The 16,207-nt window shown below is 34.4% G+C and overlaps 1 protein-coding gene across 2 annotated transcripts in view; it reads left to right on the top strand.

Moving 5' to 3' along the window:
- Window positions 1-15,865, top strand: part of LOC105499531 (CWC22 spliceosome associated protein homolog) — a 64,466-nt gene extending 48,601 nt beyond the window's left edge. For both annotated transcript variants that reach the window (XM_011772128.2, XM_071073001.1), the window contains exons 14-20: window positions 53-113; window positions 4,177-4,254; window positions 4,846-4,998; window positions 6,625-6,752; window positions 8,588-8,689; window positions 8,783-9,003; window positions 14,159-15,865. In XM_011772128.2, coding sequence (XP_011770430.1) covers window positions 53-113; window positions 4,177-4,254; window positions 4,846-4,998; window positions 6,625-6,752; window positions 8,588-8,689; window positions 8,783-9,003; window positions 14,159-14,742 — 1,327 coding nt within the window. In that variant the 3' untranslated portion in view covers window positions 14,743-15,865. The remainder of the gene's footprint in view (window positions 1-52; window positions 114-4,176; window positions 4,255-4,845; window positions 4,999-6,624; window positions 6,753-8,587; window positions 8,690-8,782; window positions 9,004-14,158) is intronic.
- The last annotated feature ends 342 nt before the right edge of the window (window positions 15,866-16,207 follow it).

Below are 16,207 nucleotides of genomic sequence, written 5' to 3'. Positions count from 1 at the left end.
GAGTGTACAGTCTATGTTGCAAGCTTTTAACCTATTGTGATCATTTCCACAGTTTAGATTTTGAAGAATGTGCTCACAAATTGCTGAAAATGGAGTTTCCTGAAAGCCAAACAGTATGTTAATACTTTTTCTATTAGGAAATGCATATATTGGTTTTAAAAATGTTTAAGGCTGTTAATGGGTAAGTTTTGTGGATTGAAACAATACCTCAGTACTAAATATTTATTTTTTAATGTAGTTTTTATATCACTTTAAGATAACACAGAGCTTAGGGTGTTTCAGATATATTGCTCACTCTAGGGAATTAAATTTTCTGCTCAAATGGGATATGGTAAAAAGAGAGTCTCTGAAACACTGCACTTTACGTAGAATTTCTGAGTTGCCTGTAAATCAAATTTTGACTTAAATATAGTAGGAAATTTGTTCTTTAATGGATTATGTGGTCCATCTTCTGGATGCACTGCAGGGGTATCCAATCTTTTGGTTTCTCTGGGCTACATTGGAAGAAAAATTGTCTTGGGCCACACATAAAATACACTAACACTAAAAATAGCTGATAAGCTAAAAAAAAAATTGCAAAATAATAGCATAATGTTTTAAGAAAGTTTATGAATTTGTGTTGGACCTCATTCAAAGCTGTCCTGGACTGCATGCAGCCTGTTGGCCACAGGTTGGACAAGCTTGCGACTAATGCATTCTTTGCGGTAGAAAAGATAAAGATCACAGCACATATTACATTGCTCTAGTTGGATGTAGAAGAATTTATATAATTTTTTCGTTTTTTTTTTTGAGCCAGAGTCTCCCTCTGTCGCCCAGGCTAGAGTGCAGTGGCATGATCCCAGCCCACTACAACCTCTGCCTTCCAGGTTCAAGCAATTCTCCTGCCTCGACCTCCCTAGTAGCTGGGATTATAGGCACCCTCTACCACACCTGGCTAGTTTTTGTATTTTTAATAGAGATGGTATGGTGTTTCACCATGTTGGTCAGTCTGGTCTCAAACTCCTGACCTCAGGTGATCCGCCCACCTCGGCCTCCCAAGCAGTGGGATTACAGGTGTGAGCCACCACTCCCAGCCTTCATTCATTATTCCTTTAATGAAAATTTATTCAGCAGATACTATATGTCAAGTCACACCACAAGATAGCTCCATCTTGGCCCCATGGGACTCACTGTCTTACAGCTTGGTATACTTCACTTTTCAAAGTATCAGAACCCTAATGCCAAGGATAATGAAGATCAGATTAAGTAGATAAAGTTGCTCTTTCTTCTGTTTTTTTTTTTCTCTAATGTGTATTATATATATTACTTCCTTCCCATCTAGATATTACATCCTTAGAAACTGAGCCAAAGCTTTTGTGATTGTATTTTTCTCACTTTGCTTTACATGCGGTAAACCGGGCACAGATGCCAGAGTGAATGTATCAGCTCTGATGGGCTGTTCAGTTTCTAGTTCTTCTAGGTCTTCTTGATTATCTGAGCTAAGTTACTGTTAGATATAAATTCTTTGTCTTAAGCCTTTAAAAATGTTTATGTGTTACAGAGGTTGGCAGCCTGCGGCGGAGGCCTGCTGCCTGTTTTTATGAATAAAGTGTTACTGGAAAATAAAAAGACTCATTCATTGACATATTGTCAATGGCTGTTTTCACACCACAGCCACAGAATAAGTAGTTTTGACAAGAGATCATATGGACTCTAAAGCCTAAAATATTTATTATCTGGCCTTTTACGGAAAAAGTTTGCCAGTCTTTATTCTAGAATATACATTAATTATTGAAATATAGTGATATGGAATTTTTAGAAAAAATTATCTGTTTAAATGTAAAAGATTCCTTTTTTTCCCTTTCAAAGTTTTGTTATTGGTATATTAGTAATAGTGTGCTTGTTTGTATGCTGGCCACACTTGATATGCCATCGCTGGAAGAAAATAAATTAATACATTAAAACCTTTACAATTATAATTGTCACTGAAATTACTGTATGATCTTGTCATGTTATTTGAGGAAGATAATTAAGCCATTATAAATTGTATTAATATTAATCGAGAAGATAGTTATTCCAGAAATAACCTCAGTGTATTTTGATAATATTTGGAAAAGTATCTTAGTGCATTTATTTTCAAAAGACTCCTAAAATTGCTGTAACACTTAATTAAAATGTTAAAATATTTAATTATTATAAGCTAGAGGGAATAACTCTTATAATTGCATTTAGTCTAGGGAAGAAGGTAATTTGTTTTGCAAGTAGTGCATAGCAGTGCTATCAGCATATTACCATGCTCTGTTGCTTAAAACCTGATTAACTGTTATATTACAAAATATGATGTTGGTAAAAAAAAGTTGAAAGTGAATTTTCATATATGAAGTTAACATAATTTGGTAGAATTTAGAAAAACCTTATTTTTTTAGTTTTTAGTACTGTATGAAATTTTGATAATGTACAGCTTTTCAGAACTTACACATTTATAAACATTTAGTTGAGATAACTTGACACTTATCTTTATTTTTATATATATTTTATATTTTCATATAATATATAATATATGATATATATCATATAATTTTATATATAATATAATACATATTATATTTTTAATATTTTTTACTTACATATATGTAGCACAATATAATGGCATCTGAAAGTAGGCAGCTCTGTGTTGTAAAGTGAGGCCTTTCAGCTTTGAGTAGATTGTTCCCTAAGTATCAGTATCTAAAGCGGTGCTGTCCAATACAACTTCCTGTACTGATGGAAGTATTTATATTCTGCACTTTCTAGTAAAGTAGCCACTAGTCACATGTGGCTTTTAAGTACTTGAAATATGACTAGTAACGTGGCTGAAGAACTAAAATTTTAATTTTATGTATAATTTAACATAATTTGAATTTAAATAGCCATTAGCTGTAATGGCTAGCGGCTACCATGTTGGACAGCACAATTCTAAAGTATCTGTTCTGTGCTTCTCCAAGGTTCCCTTCCTACTTCTTGCCCTAAGTCCTCCTCTGGAGTCTCTGACATGTCCGTTAACATAGATATATGCAGTAAATACTTAATGATATAATTTTTAAAAATATTTACTATTTTTACTTAGGTTGTATCCTGTGTTAGTAAATAAGACAAAATGTCAAAATTGTTAATTGAAAATATAAAGGTCAAAATTAAAAAGCAACACGTTTTTATAGGCTTGCTTTCTGTTTGTACAATGCAAGTATATTACAGTTACTCTATTTGGAAAATTGTTTTAAGTTTCTGATAAATCTTTATAGAAAGAGATTACACTAATCAGATGAATTAATACCTTTTTTCATTTTGTCTCTTCACCTTATGTTGCTGAGTTTTTTCATCTATGACATTGCTATAATCAATACATATTTCATTTGAATTATTTCAGGAATTAATATATTAATTTAAAAACTAATTTGTTAATTAGAAATCATCTGTGGTGATAGTATTTTTTTACTGGGGATTTATCCATTAGTTTAACAGAATTTTCAGAGAGGTTTACATGGCACCTGAATAGCTAATTGGAACAATATACTAGTAGGTATGGAATGATTCCATTTATTCATATAGATCCATATAGATAAGTCTATGTGAATAACATTTATTTTGAGGTGAGAAAATTCATCCACAGAGTGTTTTTTGATGTTTCTTTATCAACCAAAGGGTGGTTTATGTTAACGTTGAAGTTGTACCCTTTTATGCCTCTGTAAAGACTAATAATGGTCTGCCTTTTCCATACTAAATATATTCCTTAGCAATTGAGTTTATATCCTTGGGACATATGTAACTGAATTGTTAGATGTTGTGTTGGTGAGTCTGTATTTAAAAGAATTCTGCATAGAATCCTTAAAGAATGCAGTGTATTAAATCTCTCCCTTATATGTCTGTTTCCTATACTAGGTTTCTTGATATGGTTCATACTTATCATGAATTTAGAATTTTATAATTAATATAATTAGTATAATGACTGTGGAAGCATAAATGACTGTCAGCCGGACCCAAGGCTTTAAAAAATTATGAGTTTAACATAGATTGAGGTTTTTATTTTATTTACAAAGTTTTTGAAGTGTTTTAAACCCTTATTTAAAAATGCAGGCAGTCACTATCATACTAGTAAATTATATAATATTTAGTCTCTTTGTGTTTTGAATCATTAATGTATTTTTTTTTCCCAAATAGAAAGAACTCTGCAACATGATACTTGATTGCTGTGCCCAACAGAGGACATATGAAAAATTTTTTGGCTTATTAGCTGGGGTGAGTTCCAGCATCTACTAAGGGAATTCTTAAAACAAATATTGTAAATTAATTATTTCTGCTTTATGGTCTGGCCTCATATAACAACATATTACCATTTTTGCTAAAAGCAAATTATTCTCTCCTTCCTCAGGTTTCCCGCTGTCTTCACCTTCCTCTTTTTCTGCTTCATTTCTGCAGTCCTTTAACTTTGCATATCACTTTTCCAGAACTTTTTGGAATTTTCCATGCTTTGTAACAATTTCCCAATAGAGAACAATTAAATACTGTCTTTTCAAAATCTCAGAGCAGTTTCTGAAGTCAAGTACATGTTCAGGCAGCTCAATTAAAGCATGATCTACAATATTTAAGCTCTACCCACATGTGATCAGCTATATGTATGATTTTGTTTTAACATGTAAATCTCAGATAATTATAAACCATGTATATTAACTTCTTTTTTGAGCATCACATGGCACAAAAGGATTTAGTGATATATGCTCTTTGAAAATATAAAACATATTAAGTTTTGATTCAGTAAATTTAGGATTTAATATGCTCATAATTGTATTAACATTCAATTTTTAATGGTACTGATTTTTTATTTATTAGCGATTTTGCATGCTGAAGAAAGAGTACATGGAATCCTTTGAAAGTATATTCAAAGAACAGTATGATACCATCCATCGCCTGGAAACAAACAAATTGAGAAATGTTGCTAAGATGTTTGCTCACCTTTTATACACCGATTCACTTCCATGGAGTGTAAGTACATGGGTCAATATTTATACTTCCTTCCTAATTCCCTATTATTCTCAAATAGATTTTGGTATAAGCTAGCTATATTTATCCTATTATGAAATGTGCTTTAAAATGAAATGTGTAGAACTGCTGTCTTTGAGATTATCTTCATGTAATAAGGAATCAGAAAGCCAGGTAAGTAATACACGAGAAATACTGTCTTTGTATTATATTAACTGTCCAAACATGCCAGTGTTTCAATATGATGGCTAGGAGTGTCTTCAGGAAAAATACTGCAGATTTTCGTGTTCTCTTTGTACACACACATGCACGCACACTCACATCCACATATGCCACTATTTTGATGGTAAATGTGTCTCTGAATTACTCTCCCTTGATTCCTAAGGGAATAACTCTCCGTGGATCCTCTTGTTGGGTTTAAGAAAAATGATTTTCTTAGAAAGATACGTTCTTTTTAGCAGACATTGAAGTTGGGTAAGCTATAGAGAGGATATCCTATAGTCATAGAAGAAAGAAAGATACATTCTTGATGGGGAAATGTGCACTGGATTGAAATTTAGAATGCTTTCATTAAGTTGGCATTTATTTTACAGCTGTTATTCAACCACTGTTAGTTAGCCACCACTTATATACTGAGTCATTGAGAGAGGTGCTGGGTATCAAAGTGAATTATACATGGCCCCTTCTTTCAGGAGGGTTACTGTGTAAGATCAGAAGTAAGATATGCCCATAGCAATGATACAAAATAAAAAGTCTTAGATTCTAAGAAAAGCAAAATTGCTAAAGGAATAGAAAGAAAGAAAGAGAAGAGAAGAGGAGAGGAGAAATTACATCCAGGAGGCAGGAGGAAAGAACAGGATTATCTTGTAGAATGCCATCCTACTAATGGTAGAATGCCATCGTACTAATGGTAGAATGAAGCAATATCTCAAACTTACAAACATTGGTTAGATTTTTATAGTACTTTTAAGTACCAAGTATGTCCAGCTGCATTAATAGGCATTTGTAATCTAACCTAGGAGACTAATTGTAATAATTTTTGACTTCTTTTTTCCCCTCTTTGAGAAAATGAAATGAGAATTTTAAACAATTAACTAATGGGCCCCCCGAACGCATAACCCATAAAAACTGGAGGTTACTTTTATTTTTATTTGCCCTAAAAATATTTCTTTAGGCATTTCAGTTTTTAAGTCACAGTCTTAATATTCAGAATAAACCATCATACTTTGTCTTTTTTTTTAATCATATGTGTGGTAAACAAAATTGTAGTCTAATGTGCTAAGTGGCATTTTGCCCCAAACCCTCATATACACCACATTTTGATGAGTAAGGTATAGGAGCTAGTAATCTTTACCATTATATGCTCAAGAGAGGATGTCTTCCCTGCTATAAAAAGCACATTACTCAAAACAGAGAATGAAATCTATTTCTGTAGCATCTTAACATTTTGAAAGTTAGTATAGAGAAGTTTTAAACTTTGTATCAGCATAAGGGGAGATATTCAGAGATAACTCTGGTTGAAGATGGGAATAAATAGTAATTTTGAGAAACAAACCTACAAATATTGGTCACTCTGTCCTGTCTTTTATAAATTTAAATATACTTGTCTTTTTAAACTTTAATTTTCAGGTTCTTGAATGTATAAAACTGAGTGAAGAAACCACTACATCATCCAGTAGAATTTTTGTCAAAATATTTTTCCAGGAACTGTGTGAATACATGGGTCTTCCTAAACTTAATGCAAGATTAAAGGATGAGTAAGTTTGCCATTAAGCACTTTTTATTCTTACTGACCTCTGGTTTTCTCCCATTGTAGCAGACATAAGCCCATCCAAGATTGTAAAAACAAGTACTAAGCCCCCTAGGACTTTATTCATCCATTAATCACTATGAATCTCATGTTATGTCTCACAGGACAACGTGCAACTTTTAATGGTGGTTTTTAGTTTAAATGGAGTTCAAATTAATGCCTTTTTAAATTTTCTTAGAAAATACAGAATTATTTTTGTATGCTCACTTGAATTCTCCAGTGATATTTATAATTTTATTTTCTTTTTACCCTAATTTTAAGCCTTAGAATGATAACTAATATTATCAGTGGACAATTTTGAATATATATTTCATCTATTAATAATTTTTCAAGTCTATTGCATGGAACTAGAGCCTTATTTCAGGACTATTATGTAATCCTCTCTCACCTTTCTTATTTCCTATTTATTCAGATTGCCACTTAGATTGACTTCTACTCCATTGACACTACTGAAATCATCTTTTCAGATTTCTCAGTGACCACCTGTCATATTCAGTTGTCTTTCTCAGGCTGCATGCCTCTTTACTTCTGTGCCTCACTTACGCAGTTGACCACCTGCTCACTGTGGCTCCACACTTTCTTCTCACTTCCTCTCTCAGTCTCCTCTTCAGCCTGCCTCTTCAGTGTTCCTGAGTTCCACACACTGTCTCTGGACTATTTCATCCACTTCTCTTGGCTTCATATACTTACTTATTTGGTCCCTGTCTACTTGACCAGGTTCATCTTCTCTCTCTTCAGCAAGCTGTACTCCAGCCACACCAACATTGCCAAGTTTGTGAAACACATCTGGCTCTTTCATGCTTGCTTACCTCGGTTTCTACTGTTGGCATTTCCGTGTCTTCTTGATCTATCTGGCAAGCTCTTAATCATTCTTTTTATATTTTACCTTTTTCTATGAGAAAGTTTTTTCTGACTCCACTGAGTAGTTATTCAGTGCATTGCTGAAAACCAAATGTCCAAAACCACCTTGTTTTGTTAGTGTCTTTCTGTTGTCTCAGTCCGTAGATATTGTAATTACATGGTCTTCATCCTTGATTTCTCCCTTTTGTTGACTACTTTCACCTCTCCCCCAGTACTTTGCACAGTTCTACATATGTGTATGTATGTGTACATACAACAGAGGAGGTTTTTAACATTTTTTGTACATATACTTTATATACATATGTGTGTATATGTATACTATATATTCATACGTGTATATATTTTTCTTTGCGTGTGTAAAAAAGGTTTTTTTAAAAACCTCCTACATTGGCCGGGCACGGTGGCTCAAGCCTGTAATCCCAGCACTTTGGGAGGCCGAGTCGGGCGGATCACGAGGTCAGGAGATCGAGAACATCCTGGCTAACACGGTGAAACCCCGTCTCTACTAAAAATACAAAAAAGAAAACTAGCCGGGCGAGGTGGCGGGCGCCTGTAGTCCCAGCTACTCGGGAGGCTGAGGCAGGAGAATGGCGTAAACCCGGGGGGCGGAGCTTGCAGTGAGCTGAGATCCGGCCACTGCACTCCAGCCTGGGCGACAGAGCAAGACTCCGTCTCAAAAAAAAAAAAAAAAAAAAAAACCTCCTACATTGTATAATGATAGAAATCAAGTTTGGTACATTATTACTTGACCCTACTCATTTCATTTAGATAACACGTAGCCTAACCTAATAGGTGACATCAACTAGTTACTTGGTTGTATTTCATTTAGTAATTTAATATATCAAAAATCTGAAAAATGACTAAGGATTTTGCCTTTTTATCTTTAAGCAATCTGTTCTCTTTTATTTTTTTCCTTTTTAGAACTCTACAGCCATTCTTTGAAGGATTATTACCCCGAGATAATCCAAGAAACACTCGGTTTGCCATCAACTTCTTTACTTCTATAGGTCTTGGAGGTTTAACGTAAGGATTGTTCTCAGAATTTTATTTTCAGATTATAAAATTATCTCATAATTGTCTTTGAAATAGAATCTAACAGATTATATTTTAAATTAGGGATGAACTGCGTGAACATCTCAAAAATACACCAAAAGTCATTGTGGCACAGAAACCAGATGTTGAGCAAAGTAAATCCTCCCCATCCTCTTCCTCTTCAGCGTCCGCCTCTTCAGAGTCTGACTCATCCAACTCTGATTCTGACAGCAGTGATAGCAGTTCAGAGTCTTCCAGTGAAGAGAGCGACTCTTCATCCATCAGTAGTCATAGCTCTGCCTCAGGTATTGAAGCTCATTTGTAATTTGGCTTGCTCTTTTCTAATAAATACATTGCTGATATTTATAAAGGAAGAAAATAATTTGATTACTTATTTGTTTTAGAGATCAGTTGTTTAAAAGCCACAATTAATATAAATGGTCCCATCTATCATTGTTGCAGTCTGTAGTACAACATTTATAATGCTGGGATTACCTTTTGCAATCCTCATAATAGAAATGAAAGTATTTCATTGGCAAATACTTATCTGAGTGATGACTGATATGAAACATCCATTCATAATGTTTGTAATCTAGTTTATAGGAGCTATCCTGATGTTTTTATTTTAAATAAATGTTAGTGTTTTAATATTAAAGCTTTCTGTTTGTAATTGACATGTACATTCAGTGTGGATCTCAGATGCTATATGACTTTTTATAGAGGGAACACATCCGCAGAGCTAGCACACAGATCAAGATATACCAGTGCCCTAGAAGTTCTCTGCATTTCCTCTCCCAGTTACTACTCCTTCCATCCTCATGGCAGCTACTATTCTGATTTATAATTTCATAAATTAATTTTGCCTGTTGTTACCTTTAGCATTATGTATTATAGGCTCCTTTTTTATGTGTGGCCTTTTTTTTTTTTTTTTTACCGTTATGTTTGTGAGATTTAGGTGCATTACTGCATTTAGTTATAGTTAATTCATTCATATTGCTGTGTATTTTTCTACTATATGAATATACCACAATATATATTTATCATTTTTACTCAAGAGACTTTAGATTTACAAGTGATATTTGCATGTATATTCTTGTACATATTTTTTGATGACCTTATTTATTTATTCACATTCCTACTGCGTATGTACTTATAGGTGGAGTCACTGTGTCATAAAATGTGCATATATTTAGCATTAGTGAATACTGTCAGTTTTCCAAGTGGCTATTCCAATTTACACTCCCACCGGCCATGTATGAGAGTTTCAGTAGCTCCTATCCTCATTAGTACTTCAAATTGACCATCTTTTTCGTTTCAGCCATTCTGGTGGATGTGTGATGGTACTACATTGTGGTTTTAGTTTTAATTTGCATTTCAACTAATGAAATGTTTAACTTCATTAGTTTTTATACATTATTGGCCATTTGGATTTTTGTTGTCAAGTGACTGCTCAAGTATTTTACCAATTTTTTTTTAATTAAGTTGTTTTTTCTGTTGATTTATAGGTTTTCTTTGTGTATTCTAGATATGATATCTTTTGCACATATACGTATTGCAAATAACTAGTCCCATTCTTGTCTGCCTAGCCCTGCAGGGCTACCAGAGCTCTGATGTCTTTCTGTCCCTCAGTTGCATCCCTGAATCAGCAGATGCTCCCAGGGAGAAAGTGGCTGTAGAACATCGCTTACTTCTCAATGTTTCGGCCTCCTCCTGCATCTTGGCCCCTCTAGTCCTTGTTTTTCCACTAGCTCTCTAATGCCTTTATGTTTTTTAGTTTGTAACTGTAACCTTTTATTTTGAACTAATTTTGGACTTAGAAAAGTTGCAAAAACAGTACAGAGAATTTCCATATTCATCCAACTTCCCCTGATGGTAGCGTCTTACATAACCCTGGTTCATTTATCAAACTAGGAAATTAACATTGGAACAGCATTATTGACTAGACTATAGATATGATTTGAAAACCAGTTTTTCCACTAATGTCCTTTTCCTTATTTCAGGTTTCTGCTTGCATTTAATTGTATTCTCAGTTTTCTGTATTCTATGATAGTTCCTCTTGGACTTTCCTTGTTCTTAATAGCCTTAACACTTTTGAAGTCCTCTGGTCACTTATTTTGTAATCTGTCCCTCAGTATGGAGTTTCGTCTGATGTCTTCTCATTATTAGAATGAGATTAGACATTTTTGGCAAGAATACACTAGAAACAATATATTGTTCTTAGTGCATCTTATCAACAGGTTCATAATTTTATTTTGGGTGGCAACCTTGATCACTTGAGTAAGGTGGTGTTCACTGGATGTCTTCAGGGAAACTATTTTTCTCTGTGAAAATATCTTGTAGGGAGATAACTTGATACTATGCAAATCTCTTTTTCCTCCAGCTTTTACTCACCAATTTTAACATCCATCTTTGGATCTTGTCTGCAACACTTATTTTTACTATGGTGTTTTCCTAATGGTGATTTTTTATTTGTCTGTTTTCTTCTACATCTAGTAATTGAATTTCTTCTGTAAGAAAGCATTGTCCCTCTTCCCTCATTTATTTATTTAGTCAACTGTGTATATCAATATAGACTCATGGCTATTTATCTTACCCTGTGGGTTAAAGTCCAATACTATCATTTATTTTGTTCAAATCATCTTAGCTTTGGCAATTAGGAGTTCCTTCAACTTGATTTCTGGGTGCTTTTCAACGTTTTTCAGTGGAACATTTTAAAATTGTATCTGGCATTTCTAGTTATTTTCAGCAGGTCCACAGGTTTGCCACAGTCTTCTCTATCCTACCTGGAAGTGGAAATGCTGTAGTAAAAGATGTTTTCAAAGTTTGATCTGGTTCACAGTTTCTGAAAAGATCTGTGTTGTTTTACCCAAGGTCAGCTCTACTTTCTTTCATCGCAGTATCTTGGTCCAAATAAGGGATTGTCTGCTTATCCTACGTGCATGTCATTTCTCATTTTGTTTTGTTTGGCTGCAGTATTTCATCAAATGTGGCATCAGTACTTTCTTCTGTAGCCTGAAGTTGAAAGGCTAGTCTTTACACCTTTGTTCCAAGGCTTGTTATGTTTCATAGTGTTTTACATACTGTGTAACATCCAGAATTGTGGGGCTGTTTTTTATATTATCAGAGAAAGATTGTTTGCTTACAGGAACTTTTATTCTTGAGTTGAAGTATACAAACATTGTTCATTTAACATTCACCATTTTATATTCTACAGAATTTGTTATTTCATGGTATCCATTTTGAGAACAGATGATAACACAGCATGAATTGCGGCAATAAGGAAGCTTGCTGATTCAAAATTAATTTGCCCTCTCATACAATTTCAGTAGAGAACTTTGTTTTATTAATAAAATATTAAATAGCATAAAAGCTGTATGAACTGCCCCAAAATTAGGAAACCATAATGCAAATATAGCAAAGGGAGAAGAGATTGCCTGTTGTTATATGACTGGGTTTTAATATCAGTAAAGCCTGACAGTGGTGTACAGTAGAATCAGGGGGACATTGGTTTAGCACAGAGCCAGATGGTTTCTGCTTGGGTAGCTGCAGCTCAGCTGAGCTGTTTGATAGGAACCAGAGAAATAGGTCCTTAGTGGCAAACCAACTGACCGTACCATGTGCCAAAGATAGGCGTTTAGTGGAAGAAATAGAGGCTGGTACAGTGAGATTTAGGTAGAGTTAGGGTGACAAGAGGCACTTTTCTATCATATTTTCTCTTTCTTGCATATGTATGAATTTGACAGAAATTTTTGTTAGCATCTTTGATTTATGCACCCAAATTAAATAACAGATAAACTGATTAAATTTGTTGTATTGCTTAAAGTGGTAAGTTATTTCAGTATAACCATTTTGTATTTATAGTTGTGATTATATCAGCAAAATCAAATTGTTCGAGGTCTTTTCAGAAGAGTTTCTTCAGAAATTAAGCCTTTGTGTCTCTAATAAAGCCTGTGACTGTAAATCTTAACTTGTCTGCTCTTGTTGGTACTTCTCTGATAACCAGAGGGGAGAACTGTTGTTTTTACAGGAAGAGGCCTTTCATTGAGAAATACATATTCATGCTGTTGAGCAAACCCAGTTGTTCTACTCCTCCTATGTTTAGGAAGTGAATGCTAGTTTGGGTGATCATTGTATTTTGATCTGACATAATATTCCTATGAATAACACACTATGGGCTGGAATTTCAGTTTTTGAATTAAATTTGATAAGTAGAAATGTACCATTTGAGTCACTTTCTAAAATTTTTACATTTGCTATAAAATTTCTGTTTACTGTCTTAAATCTAAAAATCAAAACACTACTTTAGTAACTCATGTTGAGATACTATATATTCCCCTTCCTCCCTCCCCTCCCCTTCCCTTTTTTTTTTTTTTTTTTTTTTTTTTTTTGTGACAGAGTCCCACTTTGTTACCCAGGCTGGAGTGCAGTGGTGCATTCTTGGCTTACTGCAACCTTTGCCTCCCAGGCTAAGTTGATCCTCCCACCTCAGGCTCCTGAGTAGCTGAGACTACAGGCTCATGCCACCACAGCCGGCTAATTTTTGAATTTTTTGTAGAGGAGTTTCACTATGTTACCCAAGCTGGTCTCCAACTTCTGGGCTCAAGCAATCTGTCCCCCACCCACTCTGCTTCCCAATGTGCTGGGATTACAGGCATGAGCCACTGCACCTGGCTTGAAATATTGTATATTCTTAAAAGGCGGAGGCGGGCAGATCACCTGAGGTCGGGAGTTCGAGACCAGCCTGACCAACGTGGAGAAACCCTGTCTCTACTAAAAATACAAAAATTAGCCAGACATGGTGGCAGATACCTATAATCCTAGCTATTCGGGAGGCTGAGGCAAGAGAATTGCTTGAACCCAGGAGGCGGAGCCGAGATTGTGCCATTGCACTCCAGCCTGGGCAACAAGAGCAAAACTGTCTCAAAAAAAAAAAAAAAAAAAAAAAAAAAAAAAAAAAAAAAAAAAAAAAAAAAAGGCCGGGTGCAGTGGCTCAAGCCTGTAATCCCAGCACTTTGGGAGGCCGAGATGGGCGGATCACGAGGTCAGGAGATCGAGACCATCCTGGCTCACACGGTGAAACCCCGTCTCTACTAAAAAATACAAAAAACTAGCTGGGCGAGGTGGCGGGCGCCTGTAGTCCCAGCTAATGTAGTCCCAGCTACTCAGGAGGCTGAGGCAGGAGAATGGCGTAAACCCGGGAGGCGGAGCTTGCAGTGAGCTGAGATCTGGCCACTGCACTCCAGCCTGGGCGACACAGCGAGACTCCATCTCAAAAAAAAAGAAAAAAAAATTAAGCATTTGGTAAGACCCTGTGTCATCAGACTTTCTATTCAATCAATTTGGCTTTGCATCCAGTTTATCTGAGTTAATAAACCTACAGTGTATCGGTAAATGTGATTGTTATAATTATGAAATTAAGATTGAAATAAAAGCTAACTGTCTTTTATTTTACACATGCAGCTAATGATGTAAGAAAGAAGGGACATGGAAAGACCAGAAGTAAAGAAGTAGATAAATTGATCAGAAACCAGCAAACAAATGATAGGAAACAAAAAGAGAGAAGACAGGAACACAGGCACCAGGAAACAAGGACTGAGAGAGAAAGGTCAGAAAAACACAGAGATCAAAATTCAAGAGATTCAAATTGGAGAGATCCTATAACAAAGTACACATCAGACAAAGATGTTCCTTCTGAACGAAATAACTACAATAGAGTTGTGAATGACAGAGACCAAGAAATGCATATAGATTTAGAAAATAAGTATGGTGATCCCAAAAAGAAGAGAGGAGAGAGAAGAAATTCTTTTTCTGAAAATGAGAAGCATAGATACCGAAATAAAGACAGTGAAAATTTCAGAAGAAAAGATAGATCAAAGTCAAGGGAAATGAATAGAAAGCACTCAGACTCAAGAAGTGATGAAGATAGATATCAAAATGGTGCCGAGAGACGATGGGAAAAATCTAGCAGATATTCTGAACAATCCAGAGAATCAAAGAAAAATCAGGACCGGCGAAGAGAAAAGTCTCCAACAAAACAAAAATAATTCTACAAAATGACATAAACTGGACATGCCTTATATTCAGTTGAAACAAATTATTTTTTACTTTGATTGACAAACTTTATAGAGAATTCTTGTATAAAGTACTGGTTTGTATTTGTAAATTTAAAAAATGTTTTCATTTTAACATGTTTTATAATTGATACATCTCAAGGCCCTATACATAAAATTATTTGAAAAGATTCACTAGAAAGGGATGTAAGTCTTGCTTATATTTTGTGAATAAAATGATCAAATGCTCATTGATTCAGTGATGTTTTTTCAATTGACAAAATATTTTTTTGAATTGTTTAAGAAGCTGTTACAGTGAATTATCAGTGCTTTTTTGTTTGTAACTGAAGACCAAAACAGGTGAACCTTTTCAGTTTAACATTTTTGCTTTGTTAATGAGACGTTATGAATATTTTTCAGGTGGTCACTTTTTTTTTCAAGTAGAGGATTTATTACAATTTTCATATTAGGCTTTGAACAAAGTATGTAATGTGTAATTTTTTTCACAAGTGTTGGTAAAGCTAGGTGTATGTTAGTCTTTAAACCAATACACAGTTTATAATTAGAACTTCTCCCACAGGAAATTTCTTCTCTCTGGACTCCTTGATATCATTTAATTGAAATTCTTTGTGATTAGTGCATTTTTCTCAGCCTTGAAGTTATATCACTGTTGATGAATTAATGTGTATTTAATTTTTAGTTTAGATTAATAGATCACTGGCAAACATATAGTTGTGAAATATGCAAGCAGCCTAACTGTAATTTCTGGTTTTTATACGAATTTTAAGGGTTTCCATCATTGTAACTGTTAACCGATTAATATGACATTAGTTACTATTTTTGAAATAAATATTTCCTCTAAGATCTTAGACTTGCTGACAAACATTTGACCTTCCTTGCTAAATATAGACTTCTTGTGTTTGCTCACCTTAAAGGTGCATATAGTTCATTTTAGCCAATGTTTGGTTTCAGGAATAGTGGGACCACCATTTTAATGTTTAGTTTTTGGGCATATGCTTATTCAAAATGTTTCCTATTTTTGTTGTTTAACTTGAATATAAATAACAATAAAATTCATGTAAATAAATATTCTCTCCTCCCCACCAACTCACAAAAAGCATTCATTTGAATGAGACAGCTTGGATACATTCCTTTTAGTGTTTTTTCCCTTTGTGTTGGTTAAAATTTGGTCTCATTGGAAGGGACTATCATGGACAGTGCATTCCACAGAACTACAAGCTGAGCAAATTGGATTTAACAAACATGTGGGCCATGAGCCCTAAGAGAAATAGTTTATTTTTTTTACCTGAATCCTCATCTTCAGGGTTGGTAAAAAGTAAAAAACAGTAGACTAGAAATTTTAGTTTGTTTTCGCCACTTTAACCTTAGTTTATGACTTTTACATGTAAAAATGGGAACCCATTCATTTTATTAAGTGCTTAAGACCTTAGAGTTATTA

The sequence above is a fragment of the Macaca nemestrina genome, chromosome 11, assembly GCF_043159975.1.
Source record: "Macaca nemestrina isolate mMacNem1 chromosome 11, mMacNem.hap1, whole genome shotgun sequence".
In the NCBI taxonomy this organism is placed as follows: domain Eukaryota; kingdom Metazoa; phylum Chordata; class Mammalia; order Primates; family Cercopithecidae; genus Macaca; species Macaca nemestrina.
Note: the sequence above shows the minus strand (reverse complement) of the source record. Positions and strands in the feature narration are given on the sequence as shown.